At 43.8% G+C, this 22,998-nt stretch overlaps 1 protein-coding gene across 1 annotated transcript; it reads right to left on the bottom strand.

Moving 5' to 3' along the window:
• Nucleotides 1–9,209: 9,209 nt before the first annotated feature.
• LOC135544599 (leucine zipper putative tumor suppressor 3-like) lies at nt 9,210–22,019 on the bottom strand. Its single transcript, XM_064972343.1, is given in 9 exon segments — nt 9,210–11,200; nt 11,203–11,986; nt 17,157–17,387; nt 17,643–17,834; nt 17,910–18,038; nt 18,198–18,365; nt 18,581–18,775; nt 18,778–19,017; nt 21,683–22,019. Coding segments are annotated over 9 exon segments (2,130 nt in total). The 5' UTR covers nt 21,794–22,019; the 3' UTR covers nt 9,210–11,120.
• Nucleotides 22,020–22,998: the final 979 nt, after the last annotated feature.

The raw sequence follows: 22,998 nt of genomic DNA, 5'->3' as shown, positions 1-22,998 counted from the left end.
TTGTTGTAAATTGAGCCACCATTGTTTCTAGGGAATCAAACACATACTTGCACACATCATGGTGGCAAGGCATATGAACTAACAGGTTATAGAGCAAACAACGGTGGGGGGGGGCTTGGCCTGTTGACTGGTACCTGACCTGTTCACTGGACGTGCTACCTGTCCCAGACCTGCTGTTTTCAACTCTCTCGAGACAGCAGGAGCGGCAGAGATACTCTGAATGATCGGCTATGAAAAGCCAACTGATATTTAATCCTGAGGTGCTGACCTGTTGCACCCTCGACAACCACTGTGATTATTATTATTTGACCCTGCTGGTCATCTATGAACATTTGAACATCTTGGCCATGTTCTGTTATAATCTCCTCCCGGCACAGCCAGAAGAGGACTGGCCACCCCTCATAGCCTGGTTTCTCTCTTGGTTTCTACCTAGGTTCTGACCTTTCTAGGGAGTTTTTCCTAGCCACTGTGCTTCTACACCTGCATTGCTTGCTGTTTGGGGTTTTAGGCTTGGTTTCTGTACAGCACTTTGTGACAGCAGCTAATGTAAGAAGGGCTTTATAAATACATTTGATTGATTGATTGACTGACTGAGTTATGCTGAATGTAAAAAAATGGCTCAATTTACCCCACTCTTCCCTACCTAAAATAAATGTAGGCATGTCTGTAAGTTGCTTTGGGTCCCATGTGGCTCAGTTGGTAGAGCATGGCACTTGCGAGGCCAGAGTTGTGCTTGATTGTCAAGGGGGACCAGTACGGAAAATATATGCACTCACTGCTGTCGTTCTGGATAAGAGTGTCTGCTACATGACTAAAATGTAAAAAAGCCTCTTCTAAATGGCACATATTATAAAGGTGGATGCTGGTTTTCCTGCCAGAAAAAAAACTTAGTTTTTTTTTTTTTACATTAGCTATCACTAGCTAACAGCGGGGGGGAAAGCTAGGTAGCTAACTAGATTTTTCTTACTGTCAGGTCAGAACACAAGTCTGTAGTATAAGCCTGTATGATATATGTAAGTACAGTGGGAAGAAAAATTATGTGAACCCTTTAGAATTACCTGGATTTCTGCATAAATTGGTCATTAAATGTTATCTGATCTTCATCTAAGTCACAACAATAGACAAACATAGTCTGCTTAAACTAAGAACATACAAACAATTAAAAAATGTCATGTCTTTATTGAACACACATTGTAAACATTCACAGTACAGGTTGGAAAAAGTATGTGAACCCTTGGATTTAATTACAGGTTGACCCTCCTTTGGCAACCTTCACCAAATGTTTTCTGTAGTTGCAGATCAGACCTGCACAACGTTCAGGAGGAATTTTGGACTATTCCTCTTTTCAAAACTGTTTCAGTTCCACAATACTCTTGGGATGTCTGGTGTGAACCGCTCACTGGAGGTCAAGCTACAGCATCTCAATCGGGTTGAGGTCAGAACTGACTGAGCCACTCCAGAAGGGGTATTTTCTTCTGTTCAAGCCATTATGTTGTTGATTTACTTCTGTCTTTGGGTCGTTGTCTAGTTGCATCACCTAACTTCTGTTGAGCTTCAATTGGCAGACATATTGCCCTACATTCTACTGCAAAATGTCTTGATAAACTTGGGAATTCATTTTTCCGTCGATGATAGCAAGCTGTCCATGCCCTGAGGCAGCAAAGCAGCCCCAAACCATGATGCTCCCTCCACCATACTTTACAGTTGGGATGAGGTTTTGATGTTGGTGTGCTGTGCCTTTTTTTCTCTCCACACATAGTGTTGTGTGTTACTTCCAAACAACTCAACTTTAGTTTGTCCACAGAATATTTTGCCGGTAGCGCTGTAGAACATCCAGGTGCTCTGTTGCAAACTTCAGATGTGCAGCAATGGTTTTTGTGGACAGCAGTGGCTTCTTCCATGATGTCCTCCCAAGAACACCATTCTTGATTAGTGTTTTATGTACTGTATACTCATCAACAGAGATGTTAGCATTTTCCAGAGATTTCTGTACGTCTTTAGCTGACACTCTAGGATTCTTCTTAACCTCATTGAGCATTCTGCGCTGTGCTCTTGTAGTCATCTTTGCAGGACCTCCACTTCTAGGGAGAGTAGCAACAGTGCTGAACTTTCTCCATTTATAGACAATTTGTCTTGCCGTGGACTGACTTTTAGAGATACTTTGTAACCATTTCCAGCTTCATGCACGGCAACAATTCTTAATCGTAGGTCTTCGAGGCATGGTTCACATCAGGTAATGCTTCTTGTGAATAGCAAACTAAAATTTTGTGAGTTTTTCATGGGGTAGGGCAGCTCTAACCAAAATCTCCAATCTCGTCTTATTGATTCAACTCCAGGTTAGTTGACTCCTGACTCCAATTAGCTTTTGCAGAAGTCATTAGCCTAGGGGTTCACATACTTTTCCCAACCTACACCGTGATTGTTTAAATTATGTATTCAAAGTAGACAAGAAAACACAATAATTTGTGTTATTTAAGCACATTGTTTGTCTATTGTTGTGACTTAGATGAAGATCAAATTTTAGGTCAAATTTATGCAGAAATCCATTTAATTACAAAGGGTTCACATACTTTTTCTTGCCACTGTATGTACTGTATGTATGTATCAGTGGAGGCTGGTGGGAGGAGCTACAGGAGGACAGGCTTATTGTAATGGCTGGACTGGAATAAATGGAACAGAGTAAAATGTGGTTTCTATATGTTTGATACCGTTCCAATTATTCCATTCCAGCCATTACAATGAGCCCGTCCTCCTATATCGCCCACCACCAGCCTCCATTGGCATGTATGTACAACTGAAGTTGAAAGTTTACATACACCTTAGCCAAATACATTTAAACTCTGTTTTTCATAATTCCTGACATAGTAAAAATGCCCTGTCTTTGGTCAGTTAGGATCACCACTTTATTTTAAGAATGTGAAATGTCAGAATAATAGTAGAGAGAATTATTTATTTCAGCTTTTATTTCTTTCATCACATTCCCAGTGGGTCAGAAGTTTGCATACCCTCAATTAGTATCTGGTAGCATTTCCTTTAAATTGTTTAACTTGGGTCAAACATTTCGGGTAAACTTCCACAAGCTTCCCACAATAAGTTGGGTGAATTTTGGCCCATTCCTCCTGACAGAGCTGGTGTAACTGAGTCAGGTTTATAGGCTTCCTTGCTCGCACACACTTTTTCAGTTCTGCCCACAAATGTTCTATAGAATTTAGGTCAGTGCTTTGTGTTGGCCACTCCAATACCTTGACTTTGTTGTCCTTAAGACATTTTGCCACAACTTTGGAAGTATGCTTGGGGTCATTGTCCATTTGGAAGACCCATTTGCGACCAAGCTTTGACTTCCTGACTGATGTCTTGAGATGTTGCTTCAATATATCCACATAATTCTCCTCCCTCATGATGCCATCTATTTTGTGAAGTGCACCAGTCCCTCCTGCAGCAAAGCACCCCCACAACATGACGCTGCCACCCCAGTGCTTCACGGTTGGGATGGTGTTTGTTAGCTTGCAAGCCTCCCCCTTTTCCTCCAAACATAACGATGGTCATTATGGCCAAACAGTTCTATTTTTGTTTCATCAGTCCAGAGGACAATTCTCCAAAAAGTAAGATCTTTGTCCCCATGTGCAGTTGCAAACCGCAGTCTGGCTTTTTTACGGTGGTTTTGGAGCTGAGTGGCCTTTCAGGTTATGTCAATATAGGACTCGTTTTACTGTGGACATAGATACTTTTGTACCTGTTTCCTCCAGCATCTTCAGAAGGTCCTTTGCTGTTGTTCTGGGATTGATTTGCACTTTTCGCACCAAAGCATGTTCATCTCTAGGAGAAAGAACGCCTCTCTCCATCCTGAGCGATATGACGTCTGCGTGGTCCCGTGGTGTTTATCCTTGCGTACTATTGTTTGTACAGATGAACGTGGTACCTTCAGGTGTTTGGAAATTGCTCTCAAGGATGAACCAGATTTGTGGAGGTCTTGGCTGATTTCTTTTGATTTTCCCATGATGTCAAGCAAAGAGGCACTGAGTTTGAAGGTAGGCCTTGAAATACATCCACAGGTACACCTCCAATTGACTCAAATGATGTCAATTAGCCTATCAGGAGCTTCTAAAGCCATGACATAATTTTCTGGAATTTACCAAGCTGTTTAAAGGCACAGTCAATTTAGTGTATGGTAACTTCTGACCCACTGGAATTGTGATACAGTGAATTATAAGCGAAATAATCTGTCTGTAAACAATTGTTGTACATGCCAAAACTATAGTTTGTTAAAACAAGAAATTTGTGGAGTGTTTGAAAAACTAGTTAATAACTCCAACCTAAGTGTATGTAAACTTCCGACTTCAATTGTATGTCTTGTATATATGTATGCATGTATCACAGGAGGTTGGTGGCACCCTCTTTAGGGAAGGACCGGCTCGTGGTAATGGCTGGAGCGGAATAGTTGGAATGGTGTCACGTTCGGACCATAGTTCTGTTATTTTATCTTTGTTTTAGTATGGTCCGGGCGTGAGTTGGGTGGGCAGTCTATGTTTGTTTTTCTATGTTTGTTTTTGAGTTCGGCCTAGTATGGTTCTCAATCAGAGGCAGCTGTCAATTGTTGTCCCTGATTGAGAATCATACGGAGGTAGCCTGGGTTTCAGTTTTGGGTTGTGGGTGTTTGTCTTCCGTGTCAGTGTTTGTCGCCACACGGGACTGTTTCGTTAATTTCATGTTTATTGTTTTGTATTTTCGTAGTGTTCAGTTTATGTTTAAAATAAACATTATGGACACTTACCACGCTGCGTTTTGGTCCTCCGATCCTTCTCGCTTCTCCTGCTCAGAAGAGGAGGACGAGATCCGTTACAAATGGTATCAAACACATGGTTTTATTACGAGTCGTCCTCCCCTCAGCACCCTCCGCTGGCATGTGTATATATTGTTTTTAAAGCATTGGATTGGTGTAAACATTTATTTTAAATCCAAGTTACATTGAGATTGGCTTTACAATTTAAACCTAACCTAAAGTAACCTATGACCTGACCCCCCACCTGTCCCCCCGGCCCCAGTGGCAAGAAGAGACATCCCAAAAATCCCACATAACTACAGTATTTAACACAAATGGCCCCTCCTATGCTCCCACATATACTTTCTGTCCCTAACACTAAAACCAAAAATAATATAACAACTAAAGATGTATTTGTATAGAACTAAAACTAAATAAAAACCAGCAAATCAGGTCTAAAAACTGAAACTAAATTTAAAATAAAACACTGAAATAATAACAAATATAAAACCACAAAACTACACTGAGTATACAAAACACTAGGAACACTTGTTCTTTCCATGACAGACTGACCAGGTGAATCCAGGTGAATATGATCCCTTATTGATGTCACTTGTTAAATTCACTTCAATCAGTGTAGATGGAGGGGAGGACACAGGTTAGAGAAGGACTGTTAAGCCATGAGACATGGATTGTGTATGTGTGCCATTCAGAGGGTGAATGGGCAAGACACAAGATTTATGTGCCTTTGAAATGGGTATTGTAGTATTTATTTAACCTTTATTTAACTAGGCAAGTCAGTTAAGAACAAATTCTTATTTACAATGACGGCCTACCAAAAGGCAAAAGGCCTCCTGTGGGGACGGGGGCCTGGCATTAAAATAAATAAATAAATACCATATAAATATAGGACAAAACACACATCACAACATTACAGACAACACTACATAAAGAGAGACTTGAGACAACAACATAGCAAGGCAGCAACACATGACAAAAGCATGGTAGCAACACAACATGACAGAAACATGGTAGCAATACAACATGGTAGCAGCACAAATCATGGTACAAACATTATTGGGCACAGTCAACAGCACAAAGTTCAAGAAGGTCGAGACAACAATACATCCCACAAAGCAGCCACAACTGTCAGTAAGAGTGTCCATGATTGAGTCTTTGAATAAAGAAATTGAAATAAAACTGTCCAGTTTGAGTGTTTGTTGCAGCACCTTCCAGTCGCTAGCTGCAGCGAACTGAAAAGAGGAGTGACCCAGGGATATGTGTGCTTTGGGGACCTTTAACATAATGTGACTGGCAGAACAGGTGTTGTATGTGTAGGATGTGGGCTGCAGTAGATATCTCAGATAGTGGAGAGTGAGTCCAAAGAGGATTTTATAAATAGGCATCAACCAGTGGGTCTTGCGACGGGTATACAGAGATGACCAGTTTACAGAGGAGTATAGAGTGCAGTGATGTGTCCTATAAGGAGCATTGGTGGAGAATCTGATGGCCGAATGGTAAAGAACATTAGCCGCTCGAGAGCACCCTTACCAGCCGATGTATAAATTATGTCTCCGTAATCTAGCATGGGTAGGATGGTCATCTGAATCAGGGTTAGTTTGACAGCTGGGGTGAAAGAGGAGCGATTACAATAGAGGAAACCAAGACTAAATTTAACTTTAGCCTGTATCTTTGATATGTGCTGAGAGAAGAACAGTGCACCATCTAGCCATACTCCCAAGTACTTGTATGAGGTGACTACCTCAAACTCTAAACCATCAGAGGTAGTAATAACACCTGTGGGAAGAGGGGCATTCAGAACAAGGTTAAGGGTAGAGATAGCTTGTTGGACACTAAGAAATCTTTGTTGAAGAGCATTTAACACAAAATCCGGGGAGGGGCCAGCTGAGTATAAGACTGTATCATCTACATATAAATGGATGAGAGAGCTTCCTACTGCCTGAGCTATGTTGTTGATGTAAATTGTGAAGAGTGTGGGGCCTAGGATTGAGCCTTGGGGTACTCCCTTGGTGACAGACACTGCACTCTTTGAGAGAGGTAGTTAGCAAACCAGGCCAAAGACCCCTCAGAGACGCCAATACCCCTAAGCCGGCCCACAAGAATGGAATGGTCTACTGTATCAAAAGCTTTGGCCAAGTCAATATAAATAGCAGCACAATATTGCTTAGAATCAAGGGCAATGGTGACATCATTCAGGACCTTTAAGGTTGCAGTGACACATCCATAACCTGAGCGGAAACCAGATTGCATACCCGAGAAAATACTATAGACATCAAGAAAGCCAGTCAGTTGATTATTGACCGTTTTTCCAACACTTTTGATAAACAGGGCAACATAGAAATAGGCCTATAACAGTTAGGATCAGCTTGATCTCTCCCTTTAAATAAAGAATGACCTGTGGCTTCCTTCCAAGCAATGGGAACCTCCCCAGAAAGGAGAGACGGGTTGAAAATGTTGGAGATAGGCTTGGCGATGATAGGGGCAGCAACCTTATAGAAGAAAGGGTCCAAACCATCTGACCCAGATTTTTTGGGGAGGGTCAAGTTTAAGGAGCTCCTTTAGCACCTCGGACTCAGTGACTGCAGGGAGAAACCTTGTTGCGGGGCAGGGGAAATTATGGAAAAGCATCGGGGATAGTCGCATTAGAAGGGGTGGGAGATGAGGAAATGTTGGACGGGCAAGGAGGAATGGCTGAGTCAAATAGGAATCCTGACTTAATGAAATGGTGATTAAAGAGCTCAGCCATGTTCTTCTTGTCAGTAATAACCACATCATCAACATTAAGGGACATGGGCAGCTGTGAGGAGTAGGGTTTATTCTCCAGGTCTTTAACCGTTTTCCAGAACTTCTTAGGGTTAGACCCACAGAGAGAGAACTGCTCCTTAAAGTAACTTACTTTGGCCTTCCGGATAGCCTGAGTGCACTTATTTCTCATTTGCCTGAACGATAGCAAGTCAGCTTGAGTATGCGTGTGCCGAGCCGTTCGCCAAATGCAATTCTTGAGGTGGAGTAACTCTGCAAGATCACGATCGAACCAGGGGTTGAACCTGCTTTTAATTCTCCTGTTCTTTATGAGGGCGTGTTTGTTAACAATACCACTGAAAATATAAAAAAAGAAGGTCTAAGTGTCTTCGACAGAGTGGATCAAGCTGATTCTATACCATTTTACAGAGGCCAGGTCAAGAAGGAAGGCTTGCTCATTAAAGTTTTTTAGCAAGCGTCTATGACAAATCAGGACAGGTCGTTTCACTGAGCAGCCATTACAAACACAGACTGTAAAACAGTGATCACTAAGGTCATTACAGAAAACACCAGACTGATACCTATCAGGATTATTTGTGAGGATAACATCGAGGAGAGTAGCTTTTTCTGGGTGTTTGGAGTTATACCTTGTGGGATTGGTGATAATCTGAGAAAGATTTAGGGAGTCCCATTGCTTTAGGACAGGTGGTTTAAACATGTAACAGTTTAGGTCACCTAGCAGGACAAATTCAGACTTAGTGTAAGGGGCCAGGAGAGAGCTTAGGGCAGGTAGGGTACAGGCCGGTGCTGATGGAGGAATATAGCACCCAGCAACAGTCAACAAAGAGTTATTTGAAAGTTTAATGCTTAAAACCAGCAAATCAAATAGTTTGGGGACAGACTTGGTGGGGACAACCGAGCACTGAAGGTGATCCTTGGTAAAGATTGCCACTCTCCAACCTTTGGAAGATCTGTTTTGCCGAGAAAGTTTATAACCAGAAAGGTTAACATCAGTATTCAAAACACTCTTTTTCTTAACCACGTCTCAGTAATGGGCAACACATCTGGATTGGAGCTGTGAACCCAATTGATCCATTTTAGGTAATAAGCTTCTAGTGTTAGTGTGCAGAAAACCCAGGCTTTTATGAGAGCAGAAATCAGTGAACCAGATATCAGAGCACAAGTCAGAATTTGGGCTAGCAACAGTAGATGGGCCAAGGTGTACATGCACATTTTTCAGATTTCATCAACGGTAATACAATTGAGGCACAATCAAGGCAGGGAGAGCTTTGCAGTGCTGATTTATGACATCTGAATGTGCATCAGATGGCAACAAGATCATATTGTAGTAGGTGCCAGGTGCACCGGTTTGAACGTGTCAAGAACTGCAACGCTGCTGGGTTTTTCACATTCCCTTGTGTATCAAGTATGGTCCACCGTCCAGCCAACTTGACACAACTGTTGGTCCACCACTCAAAGGACATCCAGCCAACTTGACACAACTGTTGGAAGCATTGGAGTCAACATGGGCCAGCATCCCTGTGGAACGCCTTCAATACCTTGTAGAATCAGGCCATGCCCCGGCGAATTGAGGCTGTTCTGAGGGCAAAGAGGGTGTAACCTAATATTAGGAAGGTGTTCCTAATGTTTTGTACACTGTGTATTAATCACCTTATTGGAAATGAAGTCATGTTTATTTACTTGTATCTTTATTGATTCCATTTGATTTTACCCAGGAGTGATCTTCATCAAGCCATTGCAATAACATAAATTCAAACCGTTAAAATAAGTACAAAAACATTGGTGGCAATTTCCTCTCTAAAACAATACAGTAATTACGTTGACATCACCAACAAGAAAAAATAAACTAACAATGGCTTTGGATATAGTTGATATTGTTAGTAGTTGATGTTCGACATATTCTTACAATATGGTTGAACCATGTAGTAGATCTAAACTAGCATTCATATACAGTTAAGAAACATTCAAGAAAAGCTTATAATACTTGTCCGATTCACAAGAATAATAATAACAATTGTAATAGTAATAATTTGATTTCTTTAAATATTCACACGCAGTGTCTTGGTATGCTGGAATAAACATGAACACATAAAAGCCATACTATTCACATCTAATCGAGTCTACTTCCGGTCTGATCTCCTCAATAGGACAAAGTGCAGTAAGTCTGAACCCTACCTTGGGAAGGCAATGTCTTCCTTTGGGATGCATCCCATTTTGAAAACTTGCACCCTTGCTGATTTGAAAGGGCTGGGTGGGTGAAAGTTAATTCAGCCTTTCTCTGGACCAAGCCGCTCATTCTTTCACTATTGTACTCTCACTTGCCTCCTATTTTTACGTATGAAGGCAGTTTCAGCTCCATCCTCACTTTTTTCACCTCATTCTTTCTGCTCACTCTTGTCACTTGGTCTTCTCCTTTCCTCCCACTCTTGGTCATAAAAGCATGATCTGAAAGTATAAATAATGACACTATCCGAGTAAAGCCAGTGTGTTTCCGTGTCTCTTTTGCAGACCCCGGAATAAACAGTCATTTTCAAGTAATTTTTTCTGCTGGTGGGGAGCTCTGACACAGCTCAATGCTGACCCCTTGTGTTCATCTTTAGTCCCTGCGGACAGTTTGTAGTGCCAGAGAGCCAGCCCACTGGGCACATACTGGTTTAATCAATGTTGTTTCCACATCATTTCAATGAAATGACGAAGAACCAATTTCGAAGAGACGTTGAAATGACATCTGTGCCTAGTGGGAGGTTCTCCAATATCCCTGAATCTACATTAAGAATCATTCAGAGTTCGACTAAATTTAATCTCAAGCCACTTCAGGAAATGATCTGAAATGGAACCAACCAAACAGCTACCAATCAACTATACTACTATTCTCCTAATTTCCTCCTATTAAGAAACATTTTTGATTTTTCATCCCCAATTTTCACTTTCCGACACATCCACTTTCTCATCACAATCCTCTCACACACCTGAGAGAAACATCGTCTCAGAAATGGAAAAGACAAGCACATTCTGCAAAACATCGCCCCTGATTATCCTCTAAAATATGACTCTGGTTTCCCCGACTTCATGTCCCATTATCATAGACATGCAGTTTGGCAAACTACCCTCCAGGTTGGTACCAAGCCTTCCAGAACAATAACATGATTATTTGCATTCAAACTAGAATGTTATCATCTTGGAACTTTTGGTGTCAATCTTGCTTCCATTTGAGTGTCACTGCTTCCCACCAAGACTGCCTGGTAAGCAATGGATACTCTATCATTGACAGGATTGAGTAGTTTAGTTTTAATATTCAGATATAGTGTACTTTGCCTGTAATGTCGTTTATATTGCATTCGATAACGTAGCCGTTGATTTTGTTTTTCTGTTGTTTTCTGTAATACTGTATTGTAATCATTTATAGTTTGTGTTCATAGTCTAAACTCTATTGTATTGTTCTCTGCTGTTCAGTTTGCATTGGTTGTTTTAACTGTACAATATTCAATGGTACAGTTTGCGTTGCAGTTCTGTTTTGTAGCTTAATATGTCTTTTGTTGTTTGTAATCAAGTTGATATTCAGTGGAATGGAGCCTCTCTAAATCTCAGTGGACTCTATCCTCTCCAGGCGTGAGGGACCTGCCCAGGGTGGGGGCAGCTGGAGGAGGGAAGGGGGCCTTTCTGGTCCTCACAGTGCGGGGGTGAGAGGGTGAGTGCAATGGGGGCTGGGAGAGGGACTGAGGGCAGGGGAGGGAGGGTTGACAGTGCTGGTGGTGGGGGAGGGGAGATGGAAGATGAGGGGGAGGGGGTAAGTTTGGTCCCCAGCTGTCCCACCTGTTGCTCTAGAGCCTGGTTTTTCTGTAGAGTCTCCACATAGCTGACCTGAAGCTGCGCCTGGTATTTCAGCACACGCTCCTTCTCATCAATCCAGGTGTGTCGCTCCTGGTCAAAACTGTGGGCCTGGAGCTCTCTCTGCTGACGTTCTAGACGTAAGGCCCCCTGGAGCTGTTCCAGCTGCTCACGCAGGTTCCCTGATTCCTCCCACTGGGCCTCCTGGCGCTGCTGCTGCAGGGCCTCCTGACGCAAGTAGGCTTCCTGACGAAGTTGAGCTTCCTTACGCAGTTGGGATTCCTGATGGAGATGGGCCTCCTGGCGTGGCTGCATGTCACACCACTGGGCCTCTTCACGCTGCTGCCTCTCCTGTCTCTGTGTCTCTTGCCTCTGGGCTTTTGCCTCATCACTCTGAAAGCTGAGCAGGGCATCTGAGGTGTGGGTAAGGTTGGTGGATGAGGGCTCAGTGGGGGTGCGGAGGCAGTAGAGAGCCCCCCAGGGGGGGAGTAGTCTTCCTGCTGCTAGGGTTTGGGTTATGGCAGGATCAACCGCTCCGCCCAGCTCCCCCAGAGTTCGTTTAAGACCCAGAACCTCAGCCTCAAACACACCCAGCTTCTCCCTCAGGATAGACACCTGACAAAGAGAAGGAGGTTTTAGTGTGCATTAGTGCTGTCTCTGAGCTTTTTGAGGTTGGTTCACTGTTTTCAATTTTTATTATTTGGCTTGAATGCTGTAACAACACACAATAAAATAATTCGTAAAAGTCCCATGATGGTAGTGAATGTCCATTACTGCACATCACTTATTAACCATCATCTATTCATAGTACTTAAAAAAAAACAGTTGTGCTTTTTGAGGTTGGTTCGGAATAAAAAAATATTTCAACATTTAAAAATTATCCCGGTTTTCAATTTTGGATAAATTATTTGGGTTGAATACTGTAACAACACAGAATAAAACAATTAATACAAGTCCAATGATGGTCGTGACTGGGTTTCAAAAGGTCAGAAACTTTCTGGTAAATTTCCCTGAATTTTTCCAGAAATTGTCCATGGGAAGTTAAGCCCGGACAATTCTAGGTTTTGTGGCATATTTTGGTTAAACTATCCCCAATTCAATGGAATTGCAACCCCCTGCATGCACAGTGCATTCTTCCGTCACATGTGCAGTGCACTCTTCCAACACATATACAGCTGATTCTCAAGATCTTGCACACTAACGAGATGCTTTTGAGCCCACACTACTACACTGTTTGAGTCAAGGACTACATGCTTTCTGATATATTTTGATTACAATACTGGGTTGGGTGAATATACACTGCTCAAAAAAGTAAAGGGAACACTAAAATAACACATCCTAGATCTGAATGAATGAAATATTCTTATTAAATACTTTTTTCTTTACATAGTTGAATGTGCTGACAACAAAATCACACAAAAATTATCAATGGAAATCAAATTTATCAACCCATGGAGGTCTGGATTTGGAGTCACACTCAAAATTAAAGTGGAAAACCACACTACAGGCTGATCCAACTTTGATGTAATGTCCTTAAAACAAGTCAAAATTTGGCTCAGTAGTGTGTGTGGCCTTCACGTGCCTGTATGACCTCCCTACAATGCCTGGGCATGCTCCTGATGAGGTGGTGGATGGTCTCCTGAGGGATGTCCTCCCAGACCTGGACGAAAGCATCCGCCAACTCCTGGACAGTCTGTGGTGCAACGTGGTGTTGGTGGATGGAGCGAGACATGATGTCCCAGATGTGCTCAATTGGATTCAGGTCTGGGGAACGGGCAGGCCAGTCCATAGCATGAATGCCTTCCTCTTGCAGGAACTGCTGACACACTCCAGCCACATGAGGTCTAGCATTGTCTTGCATTAGGAGGAACCCAGGGTCAACCGCACCAGCATATGGTCTCACAAGGAGTCTGAGGATCTCATCTCAGTACCTAATGGCAGTCATGCTACCTCTGGCGAGCACATGGAGGGCTGTAACGACCCCCCAAAGAAATGCCACCCCACACCATGACTGACCCACCGCCAAACCGGCCATGCTGGAGGATGTTGAAGGCAGCTGAACGTTCTCCACAGCGTCTCCAGACTGTCACGTTTGTCAAATGTGCTCAGTGTGAACCTGCTTTCATCTGTGAAGAGCACAGGGCGCCAGTGGCGAATTTGCCAAACTTGGTGTTCTCTGGCAAATGCCAAACGTCTTGCATGGTGTTGGGCTGTAAGCACAACCCTCACCTGTGGACGTCGGGCCCTCATACCACCCTCATGGAGTCTGTTTCTGACCGTTTGAGCAGACACATGCACATTTGTGGCCTGCTGGAGGTCATTTTGCAGGGCTCTGGCAGTGCTCCTCCTGCTCCTTCTTGCACAAAGGCGGAGGTAGCGGTCCTGCTGCTGGGTTGTTGCCCTCCTACGGCCTCCTCTACGTCTCCTGATGTACTGGCCTGTCTCCAGGTAGCGCCTCCATGCTCTGGACACTACGCTGACAGACACAGCAAACCTTCTTGCCACAGCTCGCATTGATGTGCCATCTTGGATGAGCTGCACTACCTGAGCCACTTGTGTGGGTTGTAGACTCCGTCTCATGCTACCACTAGAGTGAAAGCACCGCCAGCATTCAAAAGTGACCAAAACATCAGCCAGGAAGCATAGGAACTGAGAAGTGGTCTGTGGTTATCACCTGCATAACCACTCCTTTATTGGGGGTGCCTTGCTAATTGCCTATAATTTCCACCTGTTGTCTATTCCATTTGCACAACAGCATGTGAAATTTATTGTCAATCAGCGTTGCTTCCTAAGTGGACAGTTTGATTTCACAGAAGTGTGATTGACTTGGAGTTACATTGTGTTGTTTAAGTGTTCCCTTTATTTTTTTGAGCAGTGTATTTTATATGACATACATGATGATTTATTAACTAGTAAATAGTAGAACACAGAAAAGTGTGTTTAAATCATTTCTAACTTGTTAACAATTTCTGCTAGTTTTTGCGACCATGTGGGTTTTAGCTTGCTTGAGCCTGCTAACTGAGGAGTGTTAAGTCACCTGTTTCCATACATGTTTCATTTTAAAACATTTATCTTACAAAGGAGTTGTATAATCTAATTGCTTAACTATTTATCTGTACATGGAATTGGATTTGTTTTTTATTCCAATTTTTCCCCTAATCTTTACAGGAAAATGCAATGGGCACTATCTGATGTGTGGAGACATTTCACTGCAGCTAATGTAGAAGGAAAAGCTGTGTACATTTGCAAATACTGTGCCAAATCATACGTGAAGAATGCAGCAAAGATGCAGACTCATCTGGCCAAGTGCATAGTTCCCACAGCACTCACAACAAGCAACCTCTGACAAAAGTCCCTCTACTTCTATTTGAGGTGAAAATGATAAATCAGACACCTTATCGATAGCAATACTTCATGGTCCTCCTGGAATTAGACGCTTTTTTGACTCAATGGAGTGACGTAGTCAGAGAAATGCTGATGAATGTCTTGCTCGAGCTGTGTATGCAACTATGCAACTCTGATGCTCACAGGCAATGTGTATTGGAAGAGATTTCTGAATGTTCTTCGCCCAGCATACACCCCTCCAACCAGACATGCTTTATCTACTCATTTGCTGGGTGCAGAGTTCAACAGAGTTCAAGTGAAGGTCAAGCAAATCATAGAGAAAGCAGACTGTATTGCAATCATCTCTGATGGGTGGTCGATTGTTCGTTGGCAAGGAATAATTGACAACATCATCTCCACCATTCAATCAGTATTCTACAAGAGCACAGACACAAGGGACAACAGACACACCAGTCTCTACATTGCAGATGAGCTGAAGGCAGTCATCAATGACCTTGGACCACAGAAGATATTTGCACTGGTGACAGACAATGCTACAAACATGAAGGCTGCTTGGTCTAAAGTGGCTGTGCTGCTCATGCATTGAATCTGCTCAAGGACATCATGGCATTGAAAACAATGGATACACTCTACAAGAGAGCCAAGGAAATGGTTAGATATGTGAAAGGTCATCAAGTTATAGCAGCAATCTACCTCACCAAGCAAAGTGAGAGGAATAAGAGCATCACATTGAAGCTGCCCAGCAACACACATTGGGGTGGTGTTGTCATCATGTTTGACAGTCTCCTGGAGGGGAAGGAGTCTCTCCAAGAAATGGCCATATCACATATCACATATGGATGAGGGCAAGGTTCTTGGCAGTCTGGCGAAGTAAACTTCCAACAAGGGCTTTGGGATGGAGATGCAATATGGCAGTCGTGCCAACATATCTCATCAGCCACCTGATGGTAGGGACTTTGTGAATCTGAGGTTCTTTCTTCTGTTGCCTCCATCATCCTTCAAATCCCACCAACATCAGCCGCCTCGGAGCGCAACTGGTCCTTGTTTGGGAACACACACACCAAAGCAAACAACAGGCTGACCAATACAAGGGTTGAAAAATTGGTGGCCATCCAGGCAAATTTGAGGCTTTTTGAGCCTGACAATGAGCCATCCTCAACAAGGTTGGAAAGTGACAATGACGATGAGGCTTCAGAGTCTGATGTTCAAGAGGTGGACATTGAGGAGGTCCAGGGAGAAGACATGGAAGCCTGAGAGGCAGACAACCAAAGCTTTCGTTTCTAGACTATCATGTTGAAAACGTTTTTGGGAGATGCGATGGATCATTGGGGATCATTCAACATTCCCTTTCTTTTGTTGTTCAGTGAAATCATCCCATGAGAATAGTCAACTCATTTAATTAAAGTTAAATTCGTAACTAAATCGTTTTTAACATTTATATCGGAAGGATTTAATAATTTGCAATTATGTCTACTTATGAAAAGGTAAAAGGTTTATGTTTCTGTCTCCATATGATATGGTAAATATATACAATGCAAAATACATCTATATTTAAATTATATTAATATTAATTTGCATATATTTCTGTTAATTCCCATATATTCCCGTTAATTCCCATATCCTCTAGTTAATTCCCACGGAAAGTTTCGACCTCTGAATATTCCCCAAAATGTGAAACCTTAGTAGTGACTGCTCATTACTGCTTACTACCATCATTTATTCACTTTGTTTTAATAAAATTGTTGTGTATAGTACATTTGTTTTATTCGCTGACTTTATCATTTCATTCCAAGTCATCATCTCATCTCTATAGAGCTGCTGCCTACACTGTCTGACAAAATCACTGTTTTGTAGTTCTTCAAAGTAAATAAGGCATACTTTTTAGACTGCTGAATACCAACTATCAATCACTTAGAGCATGTATTTTCAGGTAGAGACACTTCGCCAAGCAACAGCTTCTCTATATATCACGTCAAGATCACACATTCTTCTGTCCCTCTCCGTGTTTTACCACACTAATCTAACTTAGTAGGTGTAAATGAAATGCAGACCGGACAAGTAGATGCCAAATGGATTATGGTTATTGTAAAAAAGTACCACTTTTTATGTACTAAACTATATAGAATACGGTCCTGTTGGAAACAACAACTCCCTACTACATCGAACTGTTAAGTTTGGATCTCATTTGTCACTAAAGGAACTGTGCAATGTGCACATTGAGCTCACAGAAAAATAAATACATCAAGGGAATTCAAATAATTGAACCAACGTCGGTCAATGAGTTGTTTAATCACTCAGCACTAGTGTGCATATACTGTTTGTGTGTGTATGGTCCGGTTTCATTTTGACCCCTAACTCTAAAACAACAGGATATCCCATCTAGTGTCACATATTTGTGTCATCAGAAATGTGACTTACAGGTCTGTATGTGTATAGCTACCTCAGTCAGCGTCCTTCTTAGCTCTCCCTGGCAGCGCTCCAGCTCCAGGCTCTTGTTGGTGTAGGAGTCCTTGAGGCCCAGCATGACCTCCTCCCGGTCTCTCAGCTGAGCGTTGGCCTCTTTCAACTGACCCCTGAGGGCCACCATCTCTCCCGCCCGCTGGGTCACCTCCACCTGGCTCTCCCTCAGCTGCTGCTTCAGCAGGGAGATCTCCCCCGCTTTCTGACATACCTGGACCACACAGCAGGGAAAGCAAATAGTGTAGTAAGGTAGAGCTGCAGTGTTATGGGGCTGTTCACACCGACGCTCCATGCACAAACACACACACGCACACGCACGCACACACACACACACACACACACACACACACACACACACACACACACACACACACACACACACACACACACACACACACACACACACACACACACACACACACACACACACACACACACACACACACACACACACACCACCACACACCTCCCACTTGGTCTCCTCCAGGCGTGGCAGTATGTCGGCCTGTTCCTTCCTGAAGTCCAGACACTTCCTCTCCAGCTCTTCTCTCTGGGCCAGCAAGGCAGGCATCTCCTCCTGCAGGCGCCGCTTGTCCTGCGACAGACGGGTGATCTGGGCCTGCAGGGCATTCTGTGAGCGCTGGGCTCGGCGCGTCACCTGTACACAGAGGAAGAGATGAACAACATTTGGTGGATTCAAATTGGTTAATGCCGCTGTGGAATGTGTGGTCACCTGCTGCAGGCGGGAGGCATAGTTCTGTCTCAGCTCTTCCATCTGTCTCTCCCACACGCGCTGCTTCTCCTCAAAAACATGGACGATGGCTGCCTCGCTCTGGTCCAAGTTACGATGCATGTGCTGCACCTGGGAGAGGGGAGGAGAGGAGAGAGAGAGAGCTCAGGAGAGGAGAGGAGGGAAGGAGAGGAGGGAAGGATTGTTGGCACTGACTGAAGCAATTGCTACATCCATGAAATCTACTAAAATAAATAACCCTTGACCACTAAATGACCTTTCACCTCTCACCTCTTGTTCCTTCTCCCAGAGCCGGTCCTCCAGGTCTTGGATGACGTCATCAGAGGAAGGCGAGGGGCGAAGGGGTGCTGGGGTGTCCCCCAGGTGGCTAAGCCTCTGATAGGATGAGGAGCTCTTTCCTGAAGAGGAGTGGCCACTGTCCGAGGCACTCAGCCCATTCTGGAATAGTCTCACATAGATTCATATACAGTCCACACTGGACTGGTACCAAACTGGATAGGTGCAGATACCCAGAACAAGTAAAAGCAATGTACAGTATATGAATTGCTGCTGGTAAACTGCACTACGCTAAAAGTATGTTAATGCTTATCAAATGTGAACTCATTTGGAGTCGACTGCAGTGTCTGTAATTATGTTCAAAAGACCCTACCCACCTGGTAGCCTGGTTTCTCCAGCTTGTCCTGAGCCACTGCAGCTCCAGCTGTGGTCCCCAGTCTGTTGATATGGCTGGTAGAAGCACTTAGAGTACCCAGGGCTGCTGGGGGCACATAGCCCGACCCAGTGCCTGTGTAGGTGGGCAGGCTGGTCAAGGAGTTTCTCCCCGAATCTGACATCCCCCCTGGACCCCTCCTTTACCCTCACCCCCCCCTGCTCCCTCTGCCCGGATGCTGCCTCTTCCTGGGCTGTCCTGGTCTAGAAGGAGGGCCTCTGGAACTGCCCCTGGTTCTCCTCCCCCTGCTCCTCCTTCTCTACGCCCCCCCGCACCCCTACGCTCACCACTACTGGTTTGGCCTACGAGGTTCTGCATGGAGTGAAAGCTTTTGGGAACCACTGGTTTGAATGCAGAAGGACGAACCAGCCCGGAGTTGTTCTAGAGAGTTGAAGGCAAAGGGGGAGGAAGGAGAGAGAGATTTGGGTAAAGAGCGATATGGGTAGAGATGGTTATAAAGAAACAGGAGAGGAAACTGTTAGCAAAACAACACATTAAAGGGGAATAACAGCAAATTTCGAAGGAAAAAAATGTGTCTATGTTCCTAAACCCCCCTGACTCGTTGATGGACTGTCTGTCAAAGTGCGAACATCTCTCACTCAGATAGAGCGAGGTAGAGGCAGAGCAATGTCACAGGGTTAGACATCCCACACTCACTGCAGCGCTAGAGAAAACTTTGTGGAATAATGTAAATCTATGAAAAATATAAACGTCCTGTCACAGCAAAAATACTACATTTGGGAAGTCCAACCGATTGTGAGATATGTGATAAATTTGGCTCGCTGGTTCACAATTTGACCTTTTCTGAGATCTCTGCCAAGCAAAGAGGAAAGGAGCCGACCTAATCCCGCCTCACACTTTAAGCTTGCAACCCCATTGGACATAATTTAACCTGCCTGTCAACATTGTCCATCTTCCCTCTCTGACTGTAGGCTACATCCCTCGTTGCATGGTGTGATCAGATGATTACAGCAAAATATATCTACTAAAATGAGAGGGAAAGACTACTGAGTGTGCCACATAATTGTCTACTTCATAGCATGACACATATGGGCTAAAAGGCTAAGTTATGCAACAAATGTTTCATGACATTCTAACTTTTCTACAGTAGCCAGCTGATAGCAAACATATCATTGGAAAGAACATTTTGTGCAGATATAATAGATACAGTAGATGCAGTATGTGATTGATGCTCATTGGGGTAGATCAAATATGATTTATTTACATTTATTATGAGCCAACATTTACAAATTGGTAGAATAATGACAATAATTTACAGAAATTATGCAGGAGATTCTGTTTGCAAGCAGGGACAAATTGCCTTCCTCGAGCGAGCAAGAGAATGTGAAAATGTAGGCTAATTTTATAAAATGAAAAAAAGTATTCTTACAGCCTATGTTTGCATCAAATACCCTACTCCTTCAAAGTTGTGTATTGATTATATATAGCATATGTGATGAATAATGATCACTGCAATCATCAGCTGCAGTGTTGCTCATTGGATTACCCCATATCATGGAACAGGCTATGTACAAGTTTACAAAGACAAAAGGCAAACACATGGAATTATTTGATTTGGATGGGTGATATGACAGAAAGCTAGGTGGATATTTTCTTATCGAAAATGTGGGTGAAACACCTCCAGAGTGGCACAGCGGTCTAAGGCACAGCATTGCAGTGTTGCGCCGTCACTACAGCCTGGAGATTGATCCCAGACTGTATAACAACCGGCCGGGATTGGGAGTCCCATAGGGAGGCACCCAATAGGTCCAGTGTCATCCGGGTTAGGGGAGGGTTTGGCCGGGGGGGCTTTACTTGGCTCATTGCGCTCTAGCGACTCCTTGTGGCGGGCCCGGGCGCCTGCAGGCTGACTTCAGTCGTCAGTTGAACTGTGTTTTCTCTGACACATTGGTGCGGCTGACTTCCGGGTTAAGCGAGCGGGTGTTAAGAAGCACGGTTTGGCGGGTCATGTTTGGCGGGACGCATGACTTGACCTTCGCCTCTCCCGAGCCAGTTGGGGAGTTGCAGTGACGAGACAAGATCGTAATATCGGGAAATTGATGAGAAAAAAAGGAGGTAAAATTACAAAAAATATATAAAAAGAATAAATACAAATTTGGGTGAAACTTTGCTTCAGCTGTGTTGTTTCGCTTACGGGACTCGAAACTGGCAAAAACCTTATATATTCCAAAATTCTAACAAAATTACACCAGTGACATAATTTAGGAGATAAAGGTTGTGATCAGTGTTTCTGATGAGATCGACAATTATCTTCTATTGTATTTGTGTGGCTACAATACCATCTTTAGTGTACAGCATTTTCTGATTGGTTTCCAGAGCATTGAAAAAGACAAATGAAATAGGCTACTACTGAGGGGTGTTGTGTTGGGTCGGGGGATGTGCTAAAGTCTGATTTAGGCTATTTTGAAAACTGCCGGTGTTGTGTTCATGAGGAGCAACCCTCGTGCGTGTGTTGTTGCATGAGTTAGCTGCGGTTACCGCCTTGCTTGGCAGAGATCTCAGAAAAGGTAAAATAGTGAACCAATGACCCAAATTTATGACATAAAATGTATATGCCATATCTCACAATCGACTGGACTTGCCGAATGGAGTATTTTCCCTGTGACAGAGCTAAGTTCTATCTAGAGCTGAAGTGAGCGTTTTCTCCGAGTGACCGAGATGTGCACTTTGATTTCCGAAATGTGCCGTTATTCTCATTTAAAGCCTTTACGTCAATGTCTTAAATCAGTAAACACTAGAAATCATTATGAAATACTATGGCAATATTTATTTGTAAGACCTTTTCACCATGTCAAATTCTATTTCATCAGTTATTATAAGATAGTCAAGTAATTGTATAACAGTGTAATTATAAAATCTTTATGTAACTGCAATGATATAGGGATACAGCAGAGTATGTGTCCCATGCAGGAATCAAACCCACACAACCCTGGTTTTGCTGTGATCTAATTGTGAACTAACTCACTATGCCAATAAGCCACATGACCCTAGCTACAAACATAATTGTTTGAGAAAAGGAACATACCTGCTCTAGTTTGCCAGAGACAGGCAGGATTTTGGGTGGGTTGTGGTTTGGAGGGTTGTTGTGATTGTCTGTTTTGGTCCCTCCAGTGTCTCTTTGTTGGTGGGGGGTCATCCCAGTACCAATATCATTTCCCCCCAGTCCCACCAAGTTACTGCATACATCCAGACTCACAACCCCTCCTTGTGGCTCTCTTTCCCTCGCTCTCTCAACCCTCTCTCTCGTCCTCTCTACCCTCTCTCTCTCCCGCTCTCTATCCCTCTCCCTCTCTACCCTGTCTCCATCCCTTTCTGCCCTCTCCTTTTCTCTTTCCCTCTCCCACTCCCTTTCTCTCTCCCTCTCTTTCTCCCACTCTCTACTCTCCCTATCCTTCTCTCTACTCTCCCTTTCCCTCCCTCCACTCTCCCTCTCTCCACTCTCCCTCCTTCCTGCTCCATTTCCGTATCCCATCCCTGTATCCCCCCGGTCACAGTTGGATGCAGTTGTAGCGGTACGGTCTGTGTCAGAGTCCGGGGGCCGGTCTTTCCCAGTTACGGTCCCAATACTAATACTTCCTCGTTCTTCACTAGACGCGGTTCCCTCGGAGGCTGTCGCTGGGAGTGGGGGGAGTCGTTCGGCGCTGCAGCTACGGTCGGCAGGGCAACGGCGAGACAGGTGCGGAGCGCGAGGCAGGGTGGTCCTAGTGCCCACGGACTTCATGGCAAACTCCTGCTCCCCTGCCACTCCACTACCCACACTGCCCATGATGAGGGGTCAGGGGTGAGGGGTTAGAGGGGACAGAGAGTCACTCAGCCTCACACACTGGGAAGCAGTGTGGGTCATCAAGGGCTAAAGGAGGTACTGGAGGCACACACACTGAGGAGGAGGAGGAGGAGGAGGAGGAGGAGGAGGAGGAGGAGGAGGAAGAGAGAGAGAAGTTAATAATGTGCTCTTCATAAGTACCCTCATGCAAATAGACTGTTCATCCAGATGGTAGCAGAAGGCAGAGCCAGTAATACAGGTATTTACACTGACGTCTATGAATGAGGTTGGATCATCTGTCTAAACAATTATGCTACACAGTGAAATACAATGTTTAAAAATATAACAGTTCCGGTCAAATGGTGTTGTAGTACAGTGGTTCGTCCTTTAAAAGTGCAGCCTACTGCAGCACAGCTTGCGTGGTGCCACAGAATTCTATGGCAGGTTATTTAAGTGCCAACCACTGGTACCATTAATGCTAGTTAGTGCTAGTTTGACCACCAGAGGGCATCTAAGAGAAGCATTTGATAGTCTTCAATAAAGGCTGTACGAGAGAATGTAAAACCTTTTTTTTGTAA

Source organism: Oncorhynchus masou, chromosome 1 (assembly GCF_036934945.1).
Source record: "Oncorhynchus masou masou isolate Uvic2021 chromosome 1, UVic_Omas_1.1, whole genome shotgun sequence".
Lineage (NCBI taxonomy): Eukaryota > Metazoa > Chordata > Actinopteri > Salmoniformes > Salmonidae > Oncorhynchus > Oncorhynchus masou.
This window is presented reverse-complemented; position numbering and strand designations above follow the sequence as displayed.